At 41.1% G+C, this 27,276-nt stretch overlaps 1 protein-coding gene across 1 annotated transcript in view; it reads right to left on the bottom strand.

Annotated features, from left to right (window-relative positions):
• The window catches only part of LOC109980796 (pbx/knotted 1 homeobox 2), a 136,655-nt gene that overhangs the window by 39,902 nt on the left and 69,477 nt on the right, over positions 1-27,276 (bottom strand). The window contains exons 3-4 of the mRNA XM_065963163.1: positions 17,929-18,035; positions 13,213-13,349 (exon numbers count right to left, since the gene is read on the bottom strand). Of these exons, the coding sequence (XP_065819235.1) occupies positions 13,213-13,349; positions 17,929-18,015 (224 nt within the window). The 5' untranslated portion in view covers positions 18,016-18,035. The remainder of the gene's footprint in view (positions 1-13,212; positions 13,350-17,928; positions 18,036-27,276) is intronic.

Genomic DNA, 27,276 nt, shown 5'->3' with positions numbered 1-27,276 from the left:
ACACGAACACTTCTATTCACAGAAAAATCTGCTGTCAAGGAGATTGTGCCACTGCAGGGCCTGGGGACCCAGGGGCATTGTGGGTAGAGTTACAGAGTACACAACATCTTTATTGACTGGTAAATAGAGTTCTGTGTGTGTGCATGACAGAAAACAACAGCAGCCACACTAAAAAGAAACAAGCAAATACAGTAATTAAAGTAAAGGTGTGATAATCTGTGTGATGTTTACATATCAAGGGAAAGAAAATGTCTCTGAGAAAAAGTGAAAAAATAAGGTTGATACAAACTGCACATAGAGACAATCACATTCTTTAACAGATTGATAAATAAACACATGAAATGCTCATTTGATGAATTGTTGCTTTTTCAGTTGCACTTGTAAATATGACGCTGTAGCTAAAGCACTAGGGACATGGCTGAGTTCCAATAGCAATCTTTTTCATATGCTGTTGAATTCAGGTGGAGGAGTTCCAAACTCTGTTCGGAGCACTGGTCTGGGGTGATGGATGGCTTGAGTGTGTTAAACAAACAGTCAATGTTAACTACCTTTTTAAAGGACGAAGAAGTCAGATATCTACTGAATTAACATTAAGATTAAGATGAACTTTATTGTCATAGTGCAAAATTTGCCTTGGACTTCACAGTGCTCTGATTCAGTACCAACATATCAAAATACATTCATTCATCAGTAAAACATGTCCGTTAAATAATAATTAAATTCTATACAAGTGAATTACTAAAAACCATAAATATGTAATAATCATATTAAAGTGCTGGCTTCTCTGTCAACAATGCAGCAGCCAGTATGTCCTCCTTCTAAATTTAGATTTTAGTGTGGGATGCTCTTTTTTTTCTTTGAGACTAGTGAAGCTGGATGACCAGAGAATGGAGGCACCCCCACACAGCTGTTTTGGACACCCCTCAATTTGCTAGGCAAACAGCAAAATTCATGATTGTGCTAAAGTATTTTTAGCACAAATTTAAACCAAAAGATTTCCTTTACCCATCCAATATTTTTTGGATACATTGACTACAGGGGGACAAAGTGGTGGTTTACCTACGATCCGACTAAAGGGAAGAATTAGCATGCTATTATTTTGGATATAACTCGGGTCGCAACAAAAACAAATGTTTACGCTGACAGCCCCAGTTTAAACTAGACAAGTTATTTTCAACATGCTATTTGCCTTATAATTGGGCAAAACAAATTCTCCTTGGGTATTCTATGTTTTTTTTAAATCAAAACTTAGTTCCAAGAAAGCAACTAACATGTATCAGTATTGATTTTGTATGTTTGAGATCATTATTCAGACAAACTTAAGTGTGGCTGCTTGATGGGCATTTTAAGCTCATCTTTGGCGCTCTGCAGCTGAAAGGCAGATTTCGAGTAAATGGTGTAGAAGTTAAAAGCCATTTTGGCAATCAGCTTCTTCATGAGGAATCGTCTCTCCTTGATGATGTACCAGTGTGCACAGTTGGACCTCGCCAACTCAAAGTGAGGTAAAAACATCGCCCTTTGGCGCTTTCCATGACCTTTACACAGGAAGTTGGGATTAAGGTAGATGGGGTGTGAAAAAGCATGCATTTTTATGAACGTGAACATAGCTGCATGTGTCTGTGTGGTGTGTGTATGTGTGTGCTGGGGGAGAGCATGGTCACGCAATGTGTGTTTTCCAGTTTCACTACCTCCTGCCACCATCCAGAGCCCCCCCGTGTGGGCTGCCAGAAGCAGCAGGTTCTATCTGCAGTGCGGCGGAGTGGAGATTGCCGACTGGGGGATCATTACAGGGGCCATAAAAGAGCGATTTACAGGACAGCCAGAGAGTGGAGTCAGCACGGTCCCCACCCTCTAGCACTGCACCGTGCTGGGTCACCAACCGAAAGCCCGAAACGCAGAATCAGGCCAGCGGGGAGACATGATGACTTAAACATGAAGGTGAGGGGACATGGCAGAGCTACTGACATCTGCTTTATCGTAGACGCTTCAGAGGCTCAGGTGGGGAAAAACGGTGTAAGGTGTAATTTTGATGTTTGATACAGGACGTTACAGTTCAGATGAGGTAAAACATGAAATGCTTTCAAACAGGCTGCGGTAACTGAAAATAGTTTCTCTTTTAAATTGATTAGCTGGTCGGGTTTGAATGCAATCTGTGGTGAGATTTCAGTCAACTATCGATTGTTTTACACATGAACAGAATATAATTTTTTTTTTTCTTTAAGATTTATTTTTGGGCTTTTTGTGCCTTTATCTGAGAGATAGGACAGTGGATAGAGTCAGAAATCAGGGAGAGAGAGAGAGTAGGGGATGACTTGCGGGAAAGGAGCCACAGGTAGGATTTGAACCTGGGCCGCCCGCTTTGAGGACCAAAGCCTCCATACATGGGGAGCGACCAACCACCGCGCCACCAGAATATACTTTTTTACTGTTAATAAACACACAGATGCCTGATTGTTGCATGCAAAACGAGCTGGACTGCATGGCTGTAACCCATGCAACAAAGTGTTTGCATAAAGATAAGGTTGTTTCAGCTCTTTCTCATAAACACTACTAAGCTAAATGTTCTGATTTAATGTTTGGAGTTTAACCTGAGCTATTTTCAACATTTATTTGAAATTGTCCTAACTTTTGTGGCCACATGGGGGCAGTGGAAATATATTCCAAACCCATCATTGTAATATAATGGTTTATGGACTTGAGCTTGTTTAGAGCTTTTCTAGTTGTCAAGTTTTTTTTTAAACTGGCATTTCAGAATTCATGAAGAAAGTTTTAAATGTATAAAAACCAGCGGGCGGTTTGTAAGTAAGGAGGGGTGTCATCCAAACATCAAGAGAAGGAAGTCTAAACATCTTTAACATTAATTAGATAAAGGGCCTGGTACTCTGTCTGCGCCTGTCAGCATCCATTACAAATGGCTTCCAAATCATAAACCCTTTTCACACATACAAAAATCTCCTGAAAAACTCTGGAGATTTGGCTACCCGGAGGGTGAACGCAAACAGCCGCATTTTTCGTGCAGACTTTACCCGGACTTTACCCCTAGTATTTTATCCGCAGAAAATCCGAGTGAGCTGATGTCTGAACGCGGCAGCATATACTCCGGATATTTCCATTTCAGCCAATGAGAAGAGAATGACGTTTATATACAGTGACCGGCTAAAGTGTCTGCACGCGACCTCTACGATCTCCGTACACGTGATTAAACGGCTGCATTATGTTTTCTGTTCGTCAGTATGTTGTTCTGCTCTCTTTTGTGGATGTTGTCATTCCATTGGACTACACGTAGCATTGATATAAAGACAAATATTCTCATTATAATGTCGTGTAGCGGACTCTGTTGCTATGGCCGCTATGGCCGCTACTTCCGCGTTGTTTATTTACGTCACGTCTTACCTCAGTAAACCCCCGCACCCCTCCCCTCTGACAGGGAAAGTCCCCTGCTGTGAGGAGCATATGTGAATGGCTAGGTCGGGAGAATCTCCGGAGAAGTCCTTCTATAAATATCTAGATATTATCCGGAGTGCATATGTGAAAACGGCTATACTGGTTAAATTTGTGTGAATACATACTTCCTGGTGGGAAGGGAAAGGTAAGAAAGGTTAGGTTGAGGCGCCAGAAAAAGTAGATGTGCAAGTCCATCAAATTTTGCCAAACGTTACCTGAGGTACCTCTTATTGGTTGTACCAAATTTCCCATGCGACTCTTAAACAAACAAACAAAACTTAAACAAAAGCACTTTTTGACTGTTTTCTTCAGAGCATTGAATTTCCTTTCTATTTTCTTTTTTTTAAGTTTTGGCCATGATAAGCATTAAAAGCTTACTATGCAATTCCCCTCCTGTCTCCACACTTCCCACGCCTTTTCTGTCCTCTTTCACTTGCTGGGTTCTGTAAACCAGAGACAGCAGCAGATGAGTGCTAATAAACATCTGAAGACAAGATTCTGCGGTCAATTTCAAGCAACAATAATATGCATCTCAAAGTTGATTCAGTTTGTTATTTGTCTTTTAGGCCACAGAAATCATGGAAGGTCTGTTGGTGCTCCCTCTTGAAATGACTCCATCATTGTGCCTTGAGAAACAACTTCCTGGAGTCAGCAGGGCCGTCACTCTTCCCCAACAGGCTAACAGCTGGATGGAGAGAAGTCAACTCAAGAAAACGTGAAACAAGCTTGAGTCTCAGAGCCAAACATAAACAAGCTGAAGGAAGTGCTGTCCCAACCATGGTAAATGGTAAAGGGACTTGAGCTTGTATAGCACTTTCAAAGCTCTTTAACACTGCAGGTCACACCTTCACATTCACACCCACCCAAACACAGATGACAGACGCTGCCATCATGAGAACACAGAGCTGAGAACAACAAATCCAGAAGGAATTCTCTCTCTTTTCCCTCTTCTCTGCAAAACATATTCACAGAGTGTATATTTGATTTGTGCAGAATACTAATCAAAATGTTTGATATTATATCTTTAACCTGCAACACAGCAGAGGTCAGAGAAAATGTTTTCTCCATTTCCAACTGCTCTCTCTGGAGGACTCATGCCACCTCCAGAAATGGCAACATTAGAACCTGCAGTTCATTATCAAAATCCAAGATTACTGCAAATACAATGTCAATGATTACTGCAAATACAATGTCATCAGATACATCAGTGTATCATCGGCTCAATCAACATTGCGTGAACTCGCGCGGAAAACACAGGGCCTCAACTGACATGAATCCCTTGAAACTTTTGGATTATGTTTTTCAATTCACCCAAATTACTGGGCTTTCTCCAAACACTGAGAAGTGTCAAAGCTGCAGAAGCAGAGCTGTGCATGAAAACAAGCTCCAATCAAAGCAACGTAGTCTTCGATGCAGCGAGTCATGTTTTCCTGCTTTCACAGTAATCTGTCAGGTCACCAAGGGGGGTACAGGGGGAGGGGGGGAGGGGTTTGAAGGTATGTGTTTATGTGAATATTTGGAGAAAGAGAGCAAGTCTCTCTCTCTCTCTCTCTCTCTCTCTCTCTGTGCTCCTGCTGTTTGGCAGCCTAATCAGGCCCGCTGTACTCCTGTATATTAGAAGCCAGTTTGTGCCGGAGCCTTGCTGCGTTTGCTCCCGACAAGGCCCCCGTTTCCCCAGGCTACATGTCTGAAGCACACCCTGTGTAAGGGTGTGTGTGTGTGTGTTCGTGAGGTTGGGGTACACACACACACACACACACACGTATGCACACGCACACAAAGTACCCCAGGCACTATCTGAATAAATCCTGTCTCCTTTCTCTTTACTTTTCAAACCCCTCTTTTCACTCTCATGTCTGGTCCTGAACTTCACGGGGGGTTTTGTTTCTCTGAGGCCTCCCAAACCAAAAAAAGCTCCATCCACTCTTTGGTTTGTACAACTTCTCTCCCAACAAAAACCACAACCAGTTGCTTGTTTGGAAATTGGATAGGAAGTAAGTCCAACCTGCAGTTTTTTCCTCCTTTATGGTAGGACATAGAAAAACTAACTTTTCAGGAGAAATGAGCAACACAATAAAGAAAAACTGAAAACCTTCAACCGACATGACCTCAACTAGTTGTGTCAAAAACTTTGTGTTATAACTCAAACTGCTTTTTTATTGCAAAAGTGCAGTAACTGAGCTCCGCCATCACCTCGTCTTTGTACATTCATATTGATTCCATGACTTAATATTCTTGTCCCAGTCTCTGAATTCACATTGTGTTTCAGCATTGCGTAAGCACAGCACAGCGAGGCTCCAGATACACACAAAGTCAGACACACAGTGCTGCGCTTCCTCGTTGGTTCCGCTGATATCGTCTCGCCTCTGCAACGCCTCTGTTACTACCTCTGTAAACGGTACAGAGGGGGGGTTACTTCGACTGAAGCGTAACATCACAGGGGGTGTAAATATCGTGGCTTGATTAGGCAGTCTTAGAGCGTGGTCACACTGGCCATCCGTACCGTGCCCAAGCACTTCATTATGGAGAAATCCAGAGTTTCATGGCTGTATCTGACTAAAATGACTCAATATAAGACACAAAGTAGCTGTCATGTTCTCTGTGTTGTTCTCCGATGTGCAGATGCGGACCCAGCCGCGCGTCTGTTTTTTTTTTTTTTTTTCCCCCGAGTCTGCCTGTTTGTAACCTGAGCACGCTTCATAATAACATAAAGCATGCATGTGTTGTATTACGACGTTATGTACAAGAGGTAATCGTGCTTAGGCACGGTTAGTCCTGTGTAGTGTGACCGCGGGCCGTGTCCAATCATGCTTGAGTACAGCACAGTATGGATGGCCAGTGTGACCATGCCCTAAATAAGGCTTCTGATAAAGTTTCTGTGATTCAGTGTTCTTCTTAATTTCATCAATTTGTTATTCTTAACAATAAACATTTCTCTTAACAACACATTCTTACTCCCAACTCATTAATCAAGGCAGCTTAACCAGTGACTGTAGAGAGTAGCAGAGAGAGAATCACTCCCATGATTCCCCACCAGCCTCGACGTCATCTTTTGTTATTGTTTTGATTGAGAGCCCCCTGGTGGCGGAATTTACATACTGTGCCTTTAACTATTTTTTTTTACATGTTGAGTATTTTGTTTTGTCTTCAGGGAATGCTTTTAAGCTTCCCACAATTAAGAAAATCTTTACTAATAACCTAAATGTAACTTGAGAACCATCAGGAAAACAAGCATACATTTATAAGTAAAGTTTGTTAAAAAATAATTTGTAAACATCAAATATATATCTGCATCTAACAATAATCCTTTACATTATTGAACAAATGATTAAAGGTGGAGAAATACTCTAAATGGATGACTGTTTCCAAAGTGTTGTGTCTGACATCTGTGAGGTAGAATACATGTTCTGTTCTCTTCTATGTTTGCAGTATTCACTGAGAAAAGTTAAAATACATCATACAACTCTTTGCGAAGAGTTCCCAGAGAAAAGAGCAGAAAAGGGGAAAATAACTTGAGGACTTCCTTTCTCATCTAAAGTCAAGCGGCGAGGAAAACTCATAAAAGCAAGTATCTGAAAGAAACAGCCAATAAAAGTAGTTGAGCTTTGACACAGTTTCCTGCGCTGAGCAGCGTCTGAGCGCAGACACACGCTGACCTGCTAAATGGAGGAGGCTCGGCCCGTTTTTTAAGCCCGTCAGACATGCCGGTCTGTGCACTGCAGGATGAGCTGCACAGTGGCAGAGGATGCATTGATGCATTGTGTCAGCGAGGATAAACAGAGTCTATGGTGCATTACAGACACAGAAAAACACAGACCAGCACAAGCACGGATAACCCTGTGTGTGACGTGTGAAATTAAACACACTCCCTCCTGATGTGTTCCACACAAATCAAATCTTCACTTCCTTTTTTTATACATTAACACCAAGTGCATAAACAAGCATAAACACACACAGGGATGAATAATAAATTCCTGTTTCTCTCCGAGATTGGCGACTGTCAGCATGACTGCATGTCAGCCTTCCTACAAATACTCACACAAACCCTTCAAATCCTGTCTCAATGCAAAATACTCTGCACTGACCAGCATGAGAGAGGCTTTCAGCAAAGACCCACTATGGAGGGAGTAAATGATAATATGCACCATACAGAGCTCTGCACTGACACACTGCATCTATAAAAGGCATTCAACCTCTGAGGAAACACAGAAGAAATCCAATTTCACTTCTTTTACTTTCTGATGCAAATAAAATGTGTCAGGTCTCCTAAACGACTGTTTCTGCAGCTCAAGAAGCTTTTCAATGTATTTGACAAATTGCATCATGTCTCTTTCATGCATAGCGTTCAGTCCACCACTGTGGACACATATTAAAGTCTTTTTTTTAATCCTTTACGTTGTTTTGCAATGTCTCAACAACAAGAGAACATATCTGCAAAGAGTTAAATAGAGAGTAAAATAATATAATCAAGTGTGTAAGAGAGATGACACTCTCAATTCAAAGTGGCTGAACAAAAATAAGATGCAAAAGTACCTGAGGTACATTTTTTTTTAAATAATTGTATTCTTTTTTAGGAAAAACTGAGTTAAAACAAACAGTTTTTTCACCTTGCAGGATATAAGATAGATAGAAATATATAATTACTATTTTCTATGTCTCCATATAATGTATATCTGTTACTTACAATCAGTCTATTTATGTGGCAGGCTCAAAGAATACACTTTGCCTTGGATCTCTTACAATTTTATATTAGTTTTTAACAAAAATCACGTCCTAAGATTTCAAAATCAATTCAAACGCTTACAGTGTATTAAGCCCTGTTTCCACCGAGCGGTCCGGTTTGATGTAGTTGGTGTTTGGTAAACCTTTATCTTGCTTGTGTTTCCACAGCAAACCGTACCCTCACATGGTAAGTGTTGTGTAAGCCGGAGTGCTATAGCTGCCTGGGCTACATATAAGCCACCAGTCTTAATTTGAGTGTATTTCATGACCAGCTCAAAGTCATCACAGGAGCTTTAAAGGCTTTATAATGTAGTAGAAATCAAGTATCTCCTCTGAAAATAACTCTGAGTCATGACTGTCTACAATGGGTGTAACACCTGAGTCCCACTGTCTGTGATGTTTTCAGAGTTTTCAGAGTCCTATCTTCAGTTTGTTTATGGCACGGCCAGGACGGCCGGCTGACTCCTCCCCTCACGTATAAAAGTTGTTTAATTGAGGGACTAGAGAAAAGAAGAATAACATACTGTACTCACTGCTTAACTGTGTTTCTAGATCACGCTCATTTCAGGTAAATTTACATGCAGTGTGAAGATACGAGCATAACAAAGATCGCTAGCATTAGCATGCTAACACAACAATGCAGTGCGAGTTGTTTTGGTTTCATGCTGGTGCTCAAGGGCGACATCTGCTGGATCAAAAAATCACATATAAAGCCTTTAAGAAAGCCTGAGAACGTGACAGTCTAGTAGAGAGCCCTCTGTCAGTACATAAAACCTCCTCCTGAATTAATCAGATGTTTGCTGTTTATTTTTAAGACTTCTCAAAGAAACACTTCAGTTCCTGTTCATAAGTAGATCCCAGAGTTCTACATGTAAGGGAAGCAGCAGTTAACTCAAACACTCATAAAAAGCACACCTTAAAACGATGTCTTCTGGTATAAACAGTTGATTCTACGGATCATAAGGACATTTGTGTGTTCAAAAAGAAAAGCCCCATTATGCTTTTTCTTTTAATTAAGAGCCTGTTTCCATCTCTGAGCAGAATCCGCTCCCATCCTGCAAACACTACCCACCACACAACCTGAAAAACAAAAAGCCTCTACCAGCATTTTTAATAAGATGCAGAGGATTCAGAAGGATCTTTATAGTAAATGCCACAACTCATTAGTCTAATTACCCTATCACACATTTACTCGCTGCTAATAACAAAGTGTGTGGAGAGACGGAGAGCGAGGGAGAGAGGAAACCACACACCTCCTCGTAAAGCTGCCATTCCAGCAATTAGTGAAAAGACACATTAAAGCCCACACAGACTTCCTGAGCTAAAATAATTAAAGAAGTGGCAGAGATGTGGATTCTTTTCTCTTTTAAAGTCTACAGCCTGCCGTATGAGCGCTGTGTAAAAAGCAGGAACCACAGGCAGATCAGACTTTTGTTTTGAAAAAAAGAGCAAGCCATTTGTGTCTTTTTGCATAATTCTGAACGCACCGTGGGAGACGTGAATCGTGAAGTCATGATTTAATTGTGTTTTTTTTTAACAAGGTAACGATGTGCGTTTGGCAATTAGCTCCTCGCATGGGCTAAAAAGAGGATTCTAAAAAATGTGAATGTGCCCGGCCTCCTCTGAATACAGAACAGCGAGGATTTTCGCTTAAGAGCAACAAATAATCACGTTTTAACGGCTCCTGCTGCGGATTCCTCGCTCGTGTTGCTCCCTGAGCTCGGTGCTGGATCTTGCTCGCTGATTGCAACGTTTTAATTGGCCGACACGTTTACATGCAGATTGTATATAGCACCATCTTGTTTTTATCCTCATCATTTGTATGCATGTTGGACCACAAATGTCATTTTCACACATGCACAAAACTACTAGAAAAGGCCCATCGTGTTCAGGGTGAGCTGCATGTGTGAACACTAGTGATGGGAAGTCTTTTTTCAGTAATCTGGATCATTAGGCTCAGCTCAGTTTTAATTTTGGTAACATTTTGGTTTAATTAAATCAGAACATGTATAATTTTCTACCTTTGATTAATGTGTGCATGTATCTCACTGAGATGTTTCATTGTAATGATACTTAAACGTGTTATTCCCGGATTTTAAATAATGTTTGGTATAAAACATTGATTTTCTACAACCCAGCACTAGGTGTGCTTGTGGCAGAGATGTGAGGAGAAAAGATCATGCCTTAAATTACAACAAAAAGGGGGAAACGGCTTTCAAATGGGGGCCTACTCATTTGGGATTGACACATCACGAGTGAACACAAAGAGCAGAATTATTTACTTCACTTGGACTTGCCTGCCAGCCCCATAGTAAAATGTCAGCCTGAAGTCGGGGTGAGCCTATGAGCCAGCAGATGAGGTCGATGACGTTTATAACACAACTAAAGCACGTAGGGAAGCTGCTTCATAATCTTTTCTGCTCACCAGTTCTTTTCCACTTGCTAGTTATACTATAATTGGCTCCAATTACACCTCGCACATAACAAGACAAAAATGGTCATCATAGCGTTGTCTTGGATCTCCCTCCTCAGGAAGATTTCAGGTGCAGGATATCCTGAAATGATCAAGAGTGCATGTGTGCAAAGAGCTTTTCTAATATAAAACTATATTTACAGGTCAATTTCAAACATATAAACCCTGATATTCTTGAGAAGATTGTGTGATGGATATGATGGGATGGTCTCTCAGTGAGCTTCCAGACCTGCTACATCAGTAAATCAGCAGTAAAGTATTTTGGCTTCACTCCCAGACGCTCTGTTTCTCCGTCCTTCTCGATAAACAGGCAATGTTTTATAGTTAATAACGATGGATACACACGTCCCAACTCTTCTCAAAGCACTTCAGTCAAGCTGCTTATGAAGTGAATTATTCTTAACATCCTTATTAACATTCATCTATTCTACACTGAGGACAACACGAGGACTGAATAGGCTTTAAATATATGTCACATGTTTTTTTGTTTAGCTGGTACTTTAAGCGTCTTCTTGTTTTTTACATGTGTGTGCACGATTTAAGAGATGAAGGAGTGGAAATGTGGAGACCCCAAAAGCCCATGTGGATGTGGAAGTGGAAGAGGGGGCTGTTTTTGGACTGAAACAGCCTCCCCCATCACCGGCACCCGGAGCTGCTCCAAATATGGCTGTTCACATCAAAGGCTGCCGTGTATCTCAGAGGAGCCGCCGAGGACTTAACAGCAGCTCGCCTCGTGAGGGGCCGTGCACCTCCTCAGACTGCGGTGTGTCGGAGACCCGCTGGGGGGGGGGGGTCTCGAGGAGCTGGGATAGATGCCCAGCTCAGTGTGCAGTGTCATCGTTACAGGGCGGGCCGTGCCAGACGGTGCAAGGCAGTGCAAGGCAGTCTCATATCACACTACAGATTTATAGTAAGTTGGCGGTTTGCTGCTTCCACCAGAGATCATCCAGCTCGATTAAAAATGTCTGTATTTTAAATAATTTACCTCATAAATAGATAATACAAGCTCATTATGAGGGTGCATCAATATTCTAGTGATAAGCTGGGAGGGGAGAGAGGTGCTTTTTTCTTCATTTTTTAAGAGTTTTGGGTTCCAGGGGTGATTCATTTCTTGTTTTCTACTTTGAACAAGGTGGTGCCCCTGAGGGCTTCTAGAGGGCAAATTAAAAAATAAAATGTGGGACAAATTTTTAAACAACCCTAAAAAAGTGAGACAAAAATAAATAAGGCCAAAAAAGATAAAATAATAATACACATTTGATTGTTAACATTGAAATACAACATTTCATACCTTTTGACACATTCAACTGAAAATCTGCTCCAATGGAAGTGAAATCCCACTTTTGTGAAGCCAAAAATGTCTCATTGCATTTAATAACGGAGACCTAGTCATATAGAAAAATATTAAAATCTTCTCTGATGTTATTTTAATGCACTGCCCCCCTTAGTGTGAATCATTTCTACAGATATACTCTGAAGGATGGCATACAGGAAGTAGTCTGATGAACCACTTTGAAAGTGATGCTTACCTTTGAAAATGACTGTTGGCGTGAAAAAGAAATACATTATGATTTACAACGTAAGTCTGGAATCTTAGACAAAACTACAGAAGCCCTGAGCAGACACGCAGCCATACGTTTTATTTTTAAGTCGGTTTTACCGTGATGACGAGAATACATTTTTTGGTTGTTTTCTCAAGATGTCAACATGTTGTTATCTCGAGTAAACAGAAGAAATGACGTCATGTTGTGAAGAAATCCGCCTCGTCGTCCTGAGATAACGAGGTAAATAAGTTGAGATCTGGAGAAAACAACCTAAATGTACTCGCTATCAGAGGAAAACAGAGTTAAATAAAAAGCATGGAGATATGTCTGCTCTGTGCTTCCGTACAAAACATCTCTTTTTGCCTTATAAACACTTTTTTTATTTTAAAATGTATTTTTTATTAGTTCATTGAGGCCTCTTTGGAGTTTAATCTAATAACACGCCTAGAAAACATTCACTCATCTATTCACTGTCTCATCCCTATAATCTGAATCATAAGGTTAAAAGTACTCCAGTATACACATTACAGACGCAGAGAAGCAGCCTGTGTGACTGCTGCCAGAATATCAGATGCATATTGAAAAGCCAATTTATTAAATTCAAAGAGAAGTAAATTCAGGGTGCTTCTGCTCTCCTTTGATGAGTCAAGGCATTAACTGAAGGTGCTCTTTGGTTTACGGACGGCACTAAGTGAAAATTGAAGGAGACAACCTTCAAGTACAAATTTCAAAAGCTTTCAAGTCATGGTGAGTTTAGGGGAATGTATTAAAAAACAGCACTCGTGTTTGTAGCACTTTGTCAGCGAGTAGCACATCAAGTCAATTTAGTGCAATTTCCAACAGCTGGCACGGTGCTACGGAGGAAATGCAATCATTACTTTGAAGGACGTACAAAGTGCGGGCAGAAAGGTGCACACACAGGTGTAAGTGATTGTTTCACCTCAGGTATAACTCTGATTTTAACATTTGTGTTTTGTTCCATGGAGGATAAAAATGACACCCGAACTTCTCAGGGGACATGGAACCCACCTGTAAACGGCCCTCTTGTCAGACTCAAGCTGGGCCTGGGGGTCGAGGGTCACACTGACAGAGGTATTTCCTGCTGCAGAGGCTGCTGGGATGTGGACCTGGGGGGTCTTGGTGTTCTGTTGAGTTGTGCCCGTCATCTGGGGAGACAGAAAACAACGATTACAGATATTTATTTACATTTAAACTATCATGTTTATCAGAAGTCTTTTCAGGTTTCTTGTTAGCTTAATAGTTGAATCAGAGGAACCATAGAGTGTAGAAAACATGCAGTGATGTCAAACATTTGTTGCTAAAAAGGCATGATGAATGAGGGTGGTTGCCATGTTAGATATTATGTCTCAAACTGGCTTTCAATCAGTTTAGAAACAGACAAAGAGGTGGAGATGAGGCAGGCTTAACAACTCCTATCAAACAGCTACACTGTCTCCACCTTTCAGGCAAATCATCAACACCCCCAATTATATCTATAAATTAATGACAAACAATTAAGCGTAATCAAATTAAAAAAGAAGAGTTGTAAAAAGAAATGCATCCCCGTACAGTGTGTACCAATAGAGAACTGAGCTAATTATACCAAAAGTGTTTATTTATTGTTTAAAAGCAGTAAGTGTAAAATGGGTGTTAAAGGGGATTCCTTGGCTTTCGACTCTGAAGTGTAAAAATTTAGGAATTGCAGTTTTTTGCACTTTTGCGTTGGCTTCACTTTCCAACACTAGAGGTTGCCGTTTGGAGAAAAAACTGAAATGGACAAGCTCTCAGCCGGCAGTACATAAAACCAAAGCACCTTTTACAGCCACAGTTCAGTGCAGGACTCTAATGGCTCTGTTATGCCTCGCCATCAATTTAAATGTCACAGAGAAACAATGGTGGGGCAAAGTCTAGTCCAGAATCAGAGGTAACAGAGGAAAACACTGTAAATGGACATGAGCTTGTATAGCGCGTTTCTAGTCTTTTTAAAAGCGCTTTTAACACTGCAGGTCACACCTACACATTCACACCCTGATGTCAGAGGCTGCTGGGTAAAGTGACCATCAGAAGTAATTATTGTGTGTGTGTTTGCTGTCATATTGCGTTTAGCTTCTGTAACACTATACACAAGTATATATTAATATTAAGCTGCTTAGGGGTGCAATGTAAAAGTACAAAATCCAGGAACTATAAAAAACAGAACTACGTTACAGGGCCACAGAATCTCAAAGGGCTAATGAATCGACAGCCATGCTAGTGACTCTGTGAGGCTGAATTTGGGCATCATAGCGCTATAAGCTAAATGCTAAAATCAGTATGCGCACAATAAAAACAGCACAAGAAGTTACGTATTTAGCATGTTCACCATCTTAGCTAGTGCTAATAGTTAGCTGTCTTGGTGCAAAACACATCGCACTCGTTGGTATTTTCTCTAGTATTTTCCTCACAACACTTTCAGTTGAAATCAGTTTAACTTTTGGAACAGCATCAGGCTCATCAATGTCACTTTTCCCTCACCAACCAATCGGAATCAAGACAGGGCGGGACTTACAACATCAGCTTAGTCAACAACAGGGAGCCAGGGGATGACTACTTTACATAGTTTTTATGTTTTCTTGATGATTCTTCCTCGAATTGAAGTAAATATTAAGCACACAGAGCTATCTAAAACACACCTAACGGACATTACTGAAGGTAGAAGTGAACATTTGTTACCACCGCTGGTGAAAAGTGCTCTGGAAGAAGGTCTTGAGCGCATCCAGAACAAAAAGCGCTGTCTTTGGACACAGGTACTAAATACTAAAAATCTGGAAAATATGAACGTTACATGGCCAAAATAAAGGTTTTATGAAGGCTGTTACCCTCAGATTCAATTCTTCCACATCACGCTTTGAGCATGTCGCTGCTAGTGAGGTCAGAGTAATTTTTTAATCACTCGTCCAAAGCAATAACATGCATATGATGCTGACAGACTATAAATGAGGACGTAGCTGGAGTGAATTATTGTTACTTGACAGGTCAGCAGGCTTGTAATGAAGCTGTAAAACAGAATGGATGATGGGATAGATGCAGTAATTGAACAAGGCATGCTCAGGTCAAATATAAATTCCTGTTAAATATTAATAACGACTCTGTCAAATAAGCAGTGTGTTTCATATGGTGCTGAATATTCCTGCACTCTGAAGAAGCACAGCCCCAGTGTTGGTCCAACATGGAGACACTACAGGATCTGTTAGCTCCCTTTGACGATCTGTTGTCTTCTTCATCCTCTACCCCACTTTCCTCTCTCATTCGTTCTCTCTCAGGAAATGAGTCTAACAACCGCACCCCCACTCTCTTCCCAGTCAGGGTGGGATGGGAGGAAGCTTCAAGTCTTAATCCCAGCACCAAATGGGAAATAAATTAGCTTCTTCACACTTAACTAGCTCTCATTTGCATTTGCCGAGTGCGCAGACTGCAGCTCGGGAGCTCTCCCTCGGCACTAATCCTCGGGGCGAAAGCAGACAGAGGTGGTGAGGACGAGGAGGAGAGGCTGAGGCGGTCAGATGAACCAGCTCTACCTCCTACACACGGGGTGGTCTGCAGTGCGTGACAAAGCCGGGGTCCATCCACAGTGAGGTTTCATTTCTTACCCTGACCTGTTGGTGCCATCACATGTTGAACTATGCAGACTGGGGCCTGACCTCTTAGTCTTATACATGTGAAGATGTATTCATACAGAGAAATTTGAAGTAAATCACCAAAGTCTCACATCCTCACTTTGGTGCCCCAGATGGTTAACTCCAAAAAGAAGTCATTGAGTACAAATTCCAGGGAGAAACTTTAAAGACGAGTATATTTTGCCACTGTGAGTTTGACTGAGAAATTGTTGTTTTGTATTCAAAATAATCAAACATCTTGCAAATATTAACCTTCGTATGTGGCATATACCAAAACACTTCTATGTGCTGTATTATTTTTTACCATCATCCTTAAGTGCACACAGCTGAAGTCATTGCATGCACTTTACAGGAATTGTGTCTTCATTAGTTACCTGTTGTCTGATCCTGATCCAAATAACTAGATTGGGTATTGGTGACAATAGGCCGATCTATTCCCTTCGGTTCTATGCTTGTCTATTTACGTCAAGCTCTTTCACATTCAATCCCACTCAGGAAAACCACATTTAGCCAGGGTGTCTTTTCCTTCAGAGCATCACATCAGTGGAATTTTATAACATTGTCAATTAGAAAGTCAGCATCAATCGTTTAAATATAATGTAAATAATGGTTTATTGAGAACCAACAGTGTCAATACTGATGCTGTACCTATGGTCATTTTAACTGCATCATGTTCTATGTTGGATATTATTTGTTCACACAAATTGTATTGTATATATCTGTATTCTTCAATACTAATGACTAATGTTAAAGGGTTATAATTAATTATATGACGCCAAAGAACATCTGGCAAAGGGACTGCTGATGAAAACAAGCCATTCCCTAACTCCGATACATTTACATAAATGTGCACTTTCCCTCTTTAAATAAATAAATACTACGTCATTGTCATCAGTACACAGGCCTGTGCGTTTTGCTAGGAGAAGCCAACATAGTACGGAGGGTGCACACAATAAAGGGCTACAACTCCTACGACTATTTGCAATTCAGCAAAACAAACGTTTTGAGGGGTGCTGGTATCAGAATCAGAATCTGATTTATTGTCCAGGTATGCTTACACACGCAATGAATTTAACTTTGGTGAACTGTGCTCTCTTATGAACAGGTAGAACATTAAATATCAACAATAAACATAATAAGAAAAGACTAAAATGACTAAATATGAAACAGTGCAGTGGTGAATAGTGTAAAAGATGCTGAAGTAACATGATAATAAGTAAAATGCAGTTATGTGACAGATGGGTCAATTAAGATGTCAATAGTAGTCAAAAGTATAGAACAACAACTTAAAACAAACAAAGAAAAAAGAGGAGAAAATGAAGCACTTTGTCGGCAAAATTACAAAGGTGCAAGAAATTTCCTTGACCTGATGGTTTAAAAGCTTGTATTCATGTAAATATGTTTCCGAGAGCGCTCTGCCTGACCTCTGCAGGACCATATGAAAATACATATCAGCAGAGTTAATGGATGTAAAAGCTACGAGCTTCACCGCAAATTCCAGGAGCTATGACGTTAAGCACAGTGCAGTGCTGCAGGCTTCAAGCCCAAAACTTCACAGATCAGCCACCAGTGGTTTGATTTTAAATGCTTCATCAGGTTAAAGTGTGTGGCATTTTAAAAGACAATGCTAGCAAAAGAACAGAGCAACAACAAAGTCAGTACAAAGAGTGCACATGTTTGGCTGCTTTTCACGTTCAATGCCATTCAAACCCATGCTTCTCCAAAAAAAAAAAAAAAGAAGCAGATCAGGGCTTTTCCTTGTTATTGAATAAAGGAAATTATGTTTACATGCACAACACAACTAAGATCCTTCAAACACCCGGTAATAACCAGTTTCTTAGTGGGCGTATAAACGGATGATGCCTTTCTTGACTGAACTATTTAACATTCATCGGATAATAAATACATTCTTTTGAATCCAGACTTGTGATTGAGTCATAGAAATGACATCACTTCAGGGAGCAGGAACAACACTAGAGGGCACCTAAATATTCAACACTGAATTGTAACAGAATTTGTGTCAGATGTAATCTGAAATAGTGAGCAACAGAGACTCTGTTTTTCAAAGATCTGACAAGACCTCTCTGACCTGTTGGCTCTCCTGGTACGATGGTGGAGGAACACTCTGGGTGGCCATCATTGTCACTGCAGGTGCTGAGGACGCATGTTGCATCATGGGATAGCTTCACATTGAGGCTGAAGAAAGACACAGAAAAGAAAGAAAAAAAAAAACATGAATCCAGTGCATGGCAGTGATTGTGGATTCAGCCACCAGGTGCTGCTGTAATGAAATAATAGGAGCAGGCTGCATCTCTCCCTGCTTCTTTTTTCTCTCCACTGTCTAGATTTACTCATTTATTTCTTTGCTCCATCTCTGCTCACTCTCTCTTTGTGTGTGTGGAGCTGACAGAAGATGTAATAATAGAGATTTATCCAGCAGAGTAGATAGGAAACTCCTTTAAAACAACAAACCCGACTCATTGTTTACCACTTACAGACCGCCATGCTTGTTTACTAATTACAGTACAGTCAGGTTTAAAGCATCTTGTTTGAGTCACCTTGGTTGTGTTTGCCTCCGCTGCTGCTGTTGTTGTTGTTGTGCAGTTACCGAGCCAATCAAGAGGGCTAATGAGGGCTCTTGTTGGTGGGCTAATTGCTATTGGCCGAGACCCCACAGGGTTGAGGGGCCTTACCCTGTGGAACACCGCTGTAGCCGTCGCCCCCCACCCCCATGTGAAGGAGCTAATTGGTTCAGGGCTCAGTTACATACACTAACGCACACACAGACACACATATAGACCCCCTGCCATCTGCAGAACTTACTATAGGCGAGCACAGCGTGGGGCTCCATCCTCAAGCTACAGCTAACCTATGTGTTCACGCCGCATGAAAATGTCCTCTAAATTAACTATTTGACCCGAGGGGGAGAAGCGTTTTGATAAATGTGACACTTAACTTTATTAAAACCAATATTAAGAAATCTGATTTGAAACACATAAACACATATTTACTCATATGTATTAACACAATTTTGTTTGTTTTTTTTGGAGTTCTGATTTCTCTTTATTGATTTGTCCTACTTTGATTTTGTCTTTTTTTTTGTATCATTCTAATTTGACTTCCAACACAATGTTTGTATGTTTAAGTTTGAAGTTGTATTTTTGTGTCATACATACATTTATATGCCCCATGGGCTTACATGACATCATGAGTTAAAACATTCCAGGATCAGAGTGCATAGTAGGTCTATTCATTGAAACAAAATGAGAAAACAAAAAGTAGAAAAACCCTAATTAAACTAAATAAATTGTCTTCTTTTCCAAGCTTTTGAGACAAAGTTAGCAAGCTTAAACACATCAAACTTAAATAGCCATTCCACTTTTTGCACATCTGCCCATGCCAATATTTCAGTTTTTTTTTACAAATAACTCTCTTTAATCATCATATTTGGTGCAATGCAAGTATTAAGTATTGTCTTACATTTGCTGTGAAACAACCATTGTGTTGTAGTCTTTTTTATGCTTAGTTAACCTCTCAATCTTTTCAACCCTTTGCATTTTCACACATGCACCACATTTCTGAAATTGTTCCCAAATACTCCAGGTGACATGTGAACAGACTTTTTCCTGCAGCCCCCTTGTAAAATCTCCACAAGAAGTGGCGGTGAGCCGATGTGTAAACAAAGTAAATTCAGGAATATTCACCTCGAGTGGGTGGGCAGGGATGATGAGATCTGCAGCCGGTAAACGACCGGTACAATGCAGATTATAAAGCAGAAATCAGTGTTTCTTCCACCCCCTTGTTTATACTGTGGACACCTCCAATTACACATACTGCAGCACTGATTTTAAGTCAAAAACTGTCATCATAGTGTCGGGATATGGATATGTTGGATATATTGTAAAGCTCACACTGATTTAGATGGTCCTTTTTACGTTGTCATGGTTTCTGTAACTTGCCTTATGACACCACATTATGTTTTTTGGTCATGCACTTGTAGTCCAAAGTTATTATATTGTTGCACAATTTTAAAAAACCATAATAAAACCCTAACGTAAATTCTGATTTTACAAATCAATGTATCTAGAAATTCCAAAATTCATTCTAGTGCAGAAATTCACTGATGCCGATACCTAAATCCTCTTTTCTTCCGAGCTCCAAATGCGTTCTGTATAACCTGAGCCACTGGACTTATTGGACAAAAGCCTCATAACACCACATTCAGCCTTATGCGGTCATGAAAAGGTAGCCAGCAATTACAGTTCAGCAGTGCACTTGGGCTGAATGGTATTGACCCGCAGGAAAATGTCTGATTATCAGCGAGTGAAATGGAACCGTAACATCTGAGCAACATCTCTGCACAGGTTACAGCATTCATTCAGAGCTAACGCCTCAGGAAATAAAAATGTGCAATAAATCCTCCTGACCACTAAAGCTGAGGATTTGAAGGATCTCTGAAGTGTGAGGTGGTGAACGTCAAGATATTTATTAATTTTTTTGTGAGAAAGTTAAAGAATCCACAAACAACTAAAGGTGTATCATCCACTGATATAATTCTGACTGACAACATACCATACAATATACTTATCTCCCTATACATGTATAAATGAAACCACAGACACAAAAAGTCACCCCCAACACAACAAATACAGCAGCTTGGAAAGCTTTAAATCATTTTGTAATGACGTAACGTCTAACTTGGTTTTGGTAGTTGGTGAAGTTGTGCCAGAAAACCATACTCTGCTACTCCTCCTAAAGTGCCATATGACTGTGAGGTGACTCATGCACATACACCGTATATTAATATGGACAACACATCCCTGTTTCCCTCTGTTGTACAAAACTGAAGCCAAAATATAACCACAACAGGCGCCAACATATTGTACTGGTGACATCATATGGAGCAAGACATGCGCAGAAGAGAGCTGACCGGTGCAACCGTAGAATTAATGCCAGGCCCCTTACTCTAAAGTTGCATTTAACTAAGCAATAAAACATCAAAGACCCCTCAGGTCAGTACAGTCGACAGTAGAATAGATTATTGCATTGGGTTGAAGCAGACACTCATGTTTATGCAAAGTTCAATGACTGTATTGTTAGTTTTTATTATGTTTTATCTCAACTTTTCTCTACTAATCTGGTAAGAATGCTGCAAGGAGACAACTGTGTCATCTGAGCTGTCAATCATGGCATGACATCCGCTGTTTTTTTTTTCATTAAATAATTGATGAAAATAAAACAACTCAGAAAAATGTACACTTTGATATAAATCAGAATGACAACATAACTATAGATTCCAGGTTGACAAAAATTCTGTTGAAACTTAATAGTTTGACCCATATCCCACCTGTTAATACGGAGGAGGCAAGGGTTTATGACTTATACTGCAGCCAGGCAGCAGAGGGAGCTCTAAAAAAATATTGGCTTCACTCCCAGACGGCTGTTTCTCCGTCCATCTTAATACACAGTCTATGGTCCAGCAGCTTCCCCATCCCCCTGTTACCAGACAGGAAGTTATGCAAACATGGCCCCTCACCCCCTTCTTCAGAATCAGGACAAAAACATGACAGACAGTGAGCTCGTCTCTCACTGAGACCCCAGACCCTGCCATGTCTGCAAAGGAAGGCGGAGTCAGAGACGAAACAGATGAGATCCTCCTCGCCTTGAGCAGCATTTCAATACATCTCTGCTGCCAACATTTTTGATGCTAAATGCTGGTTTAGTTTCCATTGACGACTTCTAATTCGGGGTTTTAGCAGCAAAATCTGCATGTTCTATCATGTCACACCGGGATTGTGTGTGCTCAGCATGCATGAATAAGAATGTGAGTACATTCAGTGCAGCATTATATCAGCGTGACTATGTTTGTATGCCTTGTGTACGTCTCAGTTTGCGAGTCAGTTTGTGTACTGATTGCGTCTTCTGGTTCCTGTTCTCTTTCCAAGTGGTATCAGCTGAGAGGCATCTTCTCTGTTATCAGGCCTCATTTTAATTGCAAATGCACCGAGCGTGTTAGTGATTAAATGGAAAATTGCACATTAATTGATGAGACTGAAGATAAAGCAATTCCAATTACTGCACAGTATTTTAGGCGGCCTCTCAAGTTTTGCCATCCCTCGGAGGAACAAGTCACCCAACGCCAAATTTGAGAACGCAATCGAGCATCCATAACTACACACATACAGAGACATATTGTGCATACAAGCACAAACAAGAACAATGAAATAACACCAAGAGGCCAGACATTTCATTTTAAGAGTGAAATTTAAAAAAGCCTCAAAAGTACAAAACTCTTCCAAAAAATGGGAAAATATCTGGTAACCCTTTTTCTCTAAACTCACCAAAGGTGTAACCATGGTGACACAATATGTCGTAAAAATTAATTTTGGGGACAACTGACATGTTTGTTCCTCAACAAAGGCCTCTGAATTATTACAGAGTTCATAATGCATATCAATTGAAAAGTGCCCGTAGCCGCAATCAAAATTCAAAAGAAAGCACAAAATGGAAAATGAGAAGTAGGCATAAAATTATTCCCACAAACATCAAAGGGTTTTTCTTGTGAATTTGGATTAGAGGTAGTCGCACTCTTTCAACAGCTAAATGTGTTCGGTAAGAAACACTTTTCAATTTTCCCGACAATTCTCAGGAACAGAGCTGACTCTATTGTCCTGGTGTGAGGTTAGTCAAGAGGCAGAGGTGCAGTTTCACCCCGATTATCCCCGGCATTGAAATGAAAATCCTTATCTGGTCACGTATGATGTGATCACTGCCGTCGGCCTCCACACTTCAACCATGTCCAAAGCTTTTTTCTTCATCTGCTTTGGTTTGGAGGTGAATTTATTGTAGAGTGTTTGACTTCTTTTAGGCAGGAGGTAACAGAAAGAAAACGGATCATCTTTATGATTTAAACAGAAGAGAGAGAGCATCATGGAGAACATGTCTTACACTCCACACTGCGACCTGGCAGGGATTTTAATACCAGTTTATTAAAAGCAGACTGGATGTAGACTATCTGGCAATGTGTCATCAACAGCTTCTCCCTGCAAATTCAATCTAACAGGAGCAGCGACGGAGGTGACAGAGACACAGGTAGATTCAGTCGTTGCGTCAAACTGAAAATAAACGTGGTGAGTCGGTTGTTTGATGCGACTGAGCTGTGATGTTCTGATTTTTTTATAGCGCTCTTGAGCACAGCTGAACCCTCTCTCTCCCACCAAACCGTGGAGGGCGGATGATTGCAGTGAAGAGGATGTAGAATGATAAGTGTTTACAGCCCTGCATGCTAAAATGAACACCTGAAGAAGAAAACAACAAAGTGTACAGTGCAGTCTGTTTAGCAGTGCAGTGAGGATGTACTTTGGCAAAGTGTTTAAATGTGCTTAAATCCTAATGCCAGCTTAAAAACATGCCCAGAGTGACACAGTTTACATGCTAGTTTTCAGGAAAAGGCTGCAGATGACAAGTGGACAAAAACATCTTTGTTGAAAAAGTGAAGCCAATGTGGAAGTGCTGCTTGATTTCTAATGACCTGCAGGGGGCGACTCCACTTGTAACTAAAGATTGTGACTGTATAAAGCAACCAGTAGTATGTGCCAGACCTAACTAATACTAATACTAATACTAACTAATACCTACTAATATGTGATTTATTACCTTACTTAACATTCTGGTATGAGTTTGTGTTCTCTGTCTTTCGTTTCAAGTCTTATTACAAATAGCACAATACTATTTGGGTTAATTAAGGTGCCATTAACCCCCAATTTCTACACACACACTACGCCCCCATTCGCTGCCACTCTAGACAATGATTGTGTTTCCACAGCGAGCGCCGTGGTCGCTCTCTATAGCGTGCCAGCAGCTCCACTAACCTTTACTCCGTTTCCAATATGCTGCGAGACAATTTCCGACGGATTATGCTGCAGGCACACGTGGACAGAATAGAACAACCCGGACAGGAAGTCAGACAACGAAACACACAGAGCGTCCGGTCAATTTGAAAATAACACCCAATATATGGACCAACGATCGTATTCTCCATCACTTTTTCAAAATGACGTCAAAACAGGCACCAAACGAACATCAAAGCAACCTCAGAAAAATAAAGTAACATGTTGTTTTCATGTTTTTTCTCTTTATTCCCACGTGATCTTGTAGTTCTCCTGTGGAGTGTGCAGCACTGCTCATGGCGGTGCTCCAGAAATGGATCCAATGTGGCAGGGCGTGCGCCATCCGACGGAGCAAAAACATGTTGATGATGGACCATAGTGCGCACAGAGTATGTAGGGATTGGGGGTCAGTGATAGTATCCTTCAAAGGACCCAGCCTTAGTAACCTGTGTAGACTGCTCAGGCAGAAAAGATTACTGACCAATTACCAATTACTGACATTAAAAAGAGTTTCAGGGGTGCCGGTACCTGATATCTGATATCACATGTGGTTAGTGCGCGCCCCATGTACGGAAGCTAGTCCTCCAAGTGCCTGGCCAAGGTTTTGAACCGCTCCTTTCCAGCAAGTCATTCCCCACTTTTCTCCACCTTATTACCTGCGTTATCCACTGTCCGGTCTCTTCAATAAAGGCACAAAAAATATATATTTTGATCAGCTGCTTGAGAGTCCCTCAGCTCGTTTGAATTGGCACATAATTAATCTTAGGATATGTTATGCTAAGATGGAATACATGGAGAATGATGCATTAGCAGCTTGTCCAAACTCATTTTGCAAAGATTTAAACACAAACACAAAAACTACCTCAAAGTATATCATCTTGATATTCATGCGTTCATTTACGTACTTCACTGAGTATTGATTACCATCTAAGATCTTCTTTTGCATTCTAAATTCTTCATGCTGTTTTTCAAAACAACTCGTTGAATCCTCTAAATATCAGAGACTTTTCAGATCCACTGGCTTTTCATTACCACAGAAAATCTATGAACCATATTGCTGCATGCGTTTCTGAAATAAATATCTCCAGTCCCTTTGGTGCCAATTTCTTATAAAAAATCAAAACAACAACAGTTCAGAGGCTTATCTGACTTCACTAGTAATCAATTAGATCCATCTCTAGATTCCTGAAGCTTTCCAGAAATAATATCTCATGCATATTCATGAAAACAGAGAGAGACGGGGTATCGCAGCTTTACACTCAAGGCCAGATTCAAATCTGTGAATGTTGAAACTGTGACAGATTGTAACACTTTCACATGTTCTGATACCTGATATCTGATATCACATGCGTGAAGGAGAGAGAACCAGCTGAACATTTTCTGTGTTTGTGTGGATTGGAAGCAGCCAATGAGATGAGATTTTGCACATCCAGCCATAACAAACCTCATTTAATCTGTCCTGTCTGAGTTTGTTGGTTAAGAGGTTGACCCGCCGACGCAATGAATAACATTCGGAAGTGAGGATGTCACCTTGGTCAGATATTATGCATCTCGATGGCGCACAAGGGAGGGAAGATGAATAAATAAATCAGGTGTTTTTTGAATACGAGTAGGATCTAATCATCGCCTTATTGTCAGGCCTGATTTACAATGCAAACACCGGCAGGCGAGGCCTTGATGGCAGGCGAGGAAAAAAATGGTGGCGGGAAAGGAGGAATGGTAATGAGACTGGGGCAGGGGGGGGGCTTGGGGGGGCGGGGGGGGGAAGGAGGGGGGGCTATGTGTACACATTTGTGGTCCGACCTGACACAGAAATCAGAAAATACACAGATAGAGCGCAAACAGCCCACACACACACGAGGGAATGGGCATGCATGCAAACAGAGGCCATGTATATTAATGCACAAATGCCAACATTAAACAGAGATAGCAAAGCTTCAACCTGTGTCATCCTGAGGGCAACATCACACACACACCGTCCCACACACACATTTCTCCACACACAGTCAAGACACAAGTGCGTACACAGCCGGAGGCGAGGATCGTCTCACCAGTGGTCTTAGGGCAACAAATCCCCCCCAGGCTAACTCAAACTCCTCACATACTGCAGTCAGGACCCAGACCACGCTCCCAGACCACCTCATTAACCTGAGCCGGTCGCCCCCCCCCCCACCCCCCCCCCACTCTCCGCCCTGACTGCTCCTCTCCAAGCCCACACTTACAATTCATGCTGCCATCACTTATTCATCGGCTCCTGTTGATTGGACTCAACCTCACCCACTAGACGGATGCAGCATGGATGTGAAGCTAGCTGAAGGACGTTTTTTACACATTGTTGTGGACATTGTTAACTCCGGGGTTCACAAAGATCACAGCAAACGTCGGACTGATGTATGTCCGCTTTGAAAAGGTTTTGGTCTCCAGGTGGAAGTAGGAGAAGTTTGAGCGTGGTTTCTTATCTCTGCAGTGTCCTGGGTGATCCTCTGTGTGTAACGCTGTTGCAGTGAAGGATACAGAGCACGATGTTATGTCTTTGAAATGAAACACATGAAGAAGAATGTAGCACTGAGGGTGTTCTGATTCAGATCTTTAAAGGTTTCACCCTCCCCAATATGTGTTTTATGCTAGAAAACCAAAGTCATTTATTTCAACCAAATGCTCACAATTATTATTATTTAGAAAACGCACTAATGTCCAGGACAAAGTTTTGATTCTTAATTACTACACCCCTTCTCTTTGCATATTTGGATTCAGTCCTGCATCAGGTCAAAAAGCAAGAAGAAAAACTTTCAAACTATTTCAGTGTGACAGACGAACTTCTAATTTCAAGTAAAGTTGCCCTTCTCATTTGAATCATTTGGTAATGCTCCCTCTTTATAAATGGCAAATGGACTTGAGCTTGTATAGTGCATTCAGATCACTCCTATCCATCACATCCAAAGAGTCCATCACTTCTAACTATCTAATCCATTCAAACACGTTCAAACTCCACTGAAAGAGCAACTTGGGGTTAAGTATCTTACCCTGTAAGGCCTTGTCCTGTCAGAAGAAGCCAGGCTCTCGAGCAGACGGACCTCCTCCAACCTTCAGTGAGCTGATCATGCACTACTACCACCCGACGTCCCTGACGCTCCAGCAACCACCATCGGACTGTGTGGTACCTACAACCACCTCTGTCCTCATTCATGCACGGCCTGCTCCCACCTCCACCATGGAAGTGTGGACAACAGGAACCCGAGGAATACAAAAGCAGAAATCCTTCCTGCATATTATCTTAATTTTCTTTTGTAACTTACCAATGAGTAAGGTCTTTACCTGCTCTTTGTAAAGCAACTCCAGATAATTTTGTTATGAATTGGCGCTATACAAATATGATTGATTGATTGATTGATTGATTGATTGATTGATCAGACATGTGGCTGCAGGAACTGTGGATCGAAACGCAGGACCTTCCGGTTGAGAAACAACCAATGATAGTTGTAAACAAACCAGAACACTGAGATTTTGTATTTGGCTTATGCATTTATCTGAACAAGGCAACAGCAAAC

Source organism: Labrus bergylta, chromosome 14 (genome assembly GCF_963930695.1).
Source record: "Labrus bergylta chromosome 14, fLabBer1.1, whole genome shotgun sequence".
Classification (NCBI taxonomy): Eukaryota; Metazoa; Chordata; class Actinopteri; order Labriformes; family Labridae; genus Labrus; species Labrus bergylta.
The sequence above is the reverse complement of the archived record's forward strand: the minus strand, read 5'-3'. Positions and strand labels throughout refer to the sequence as shown.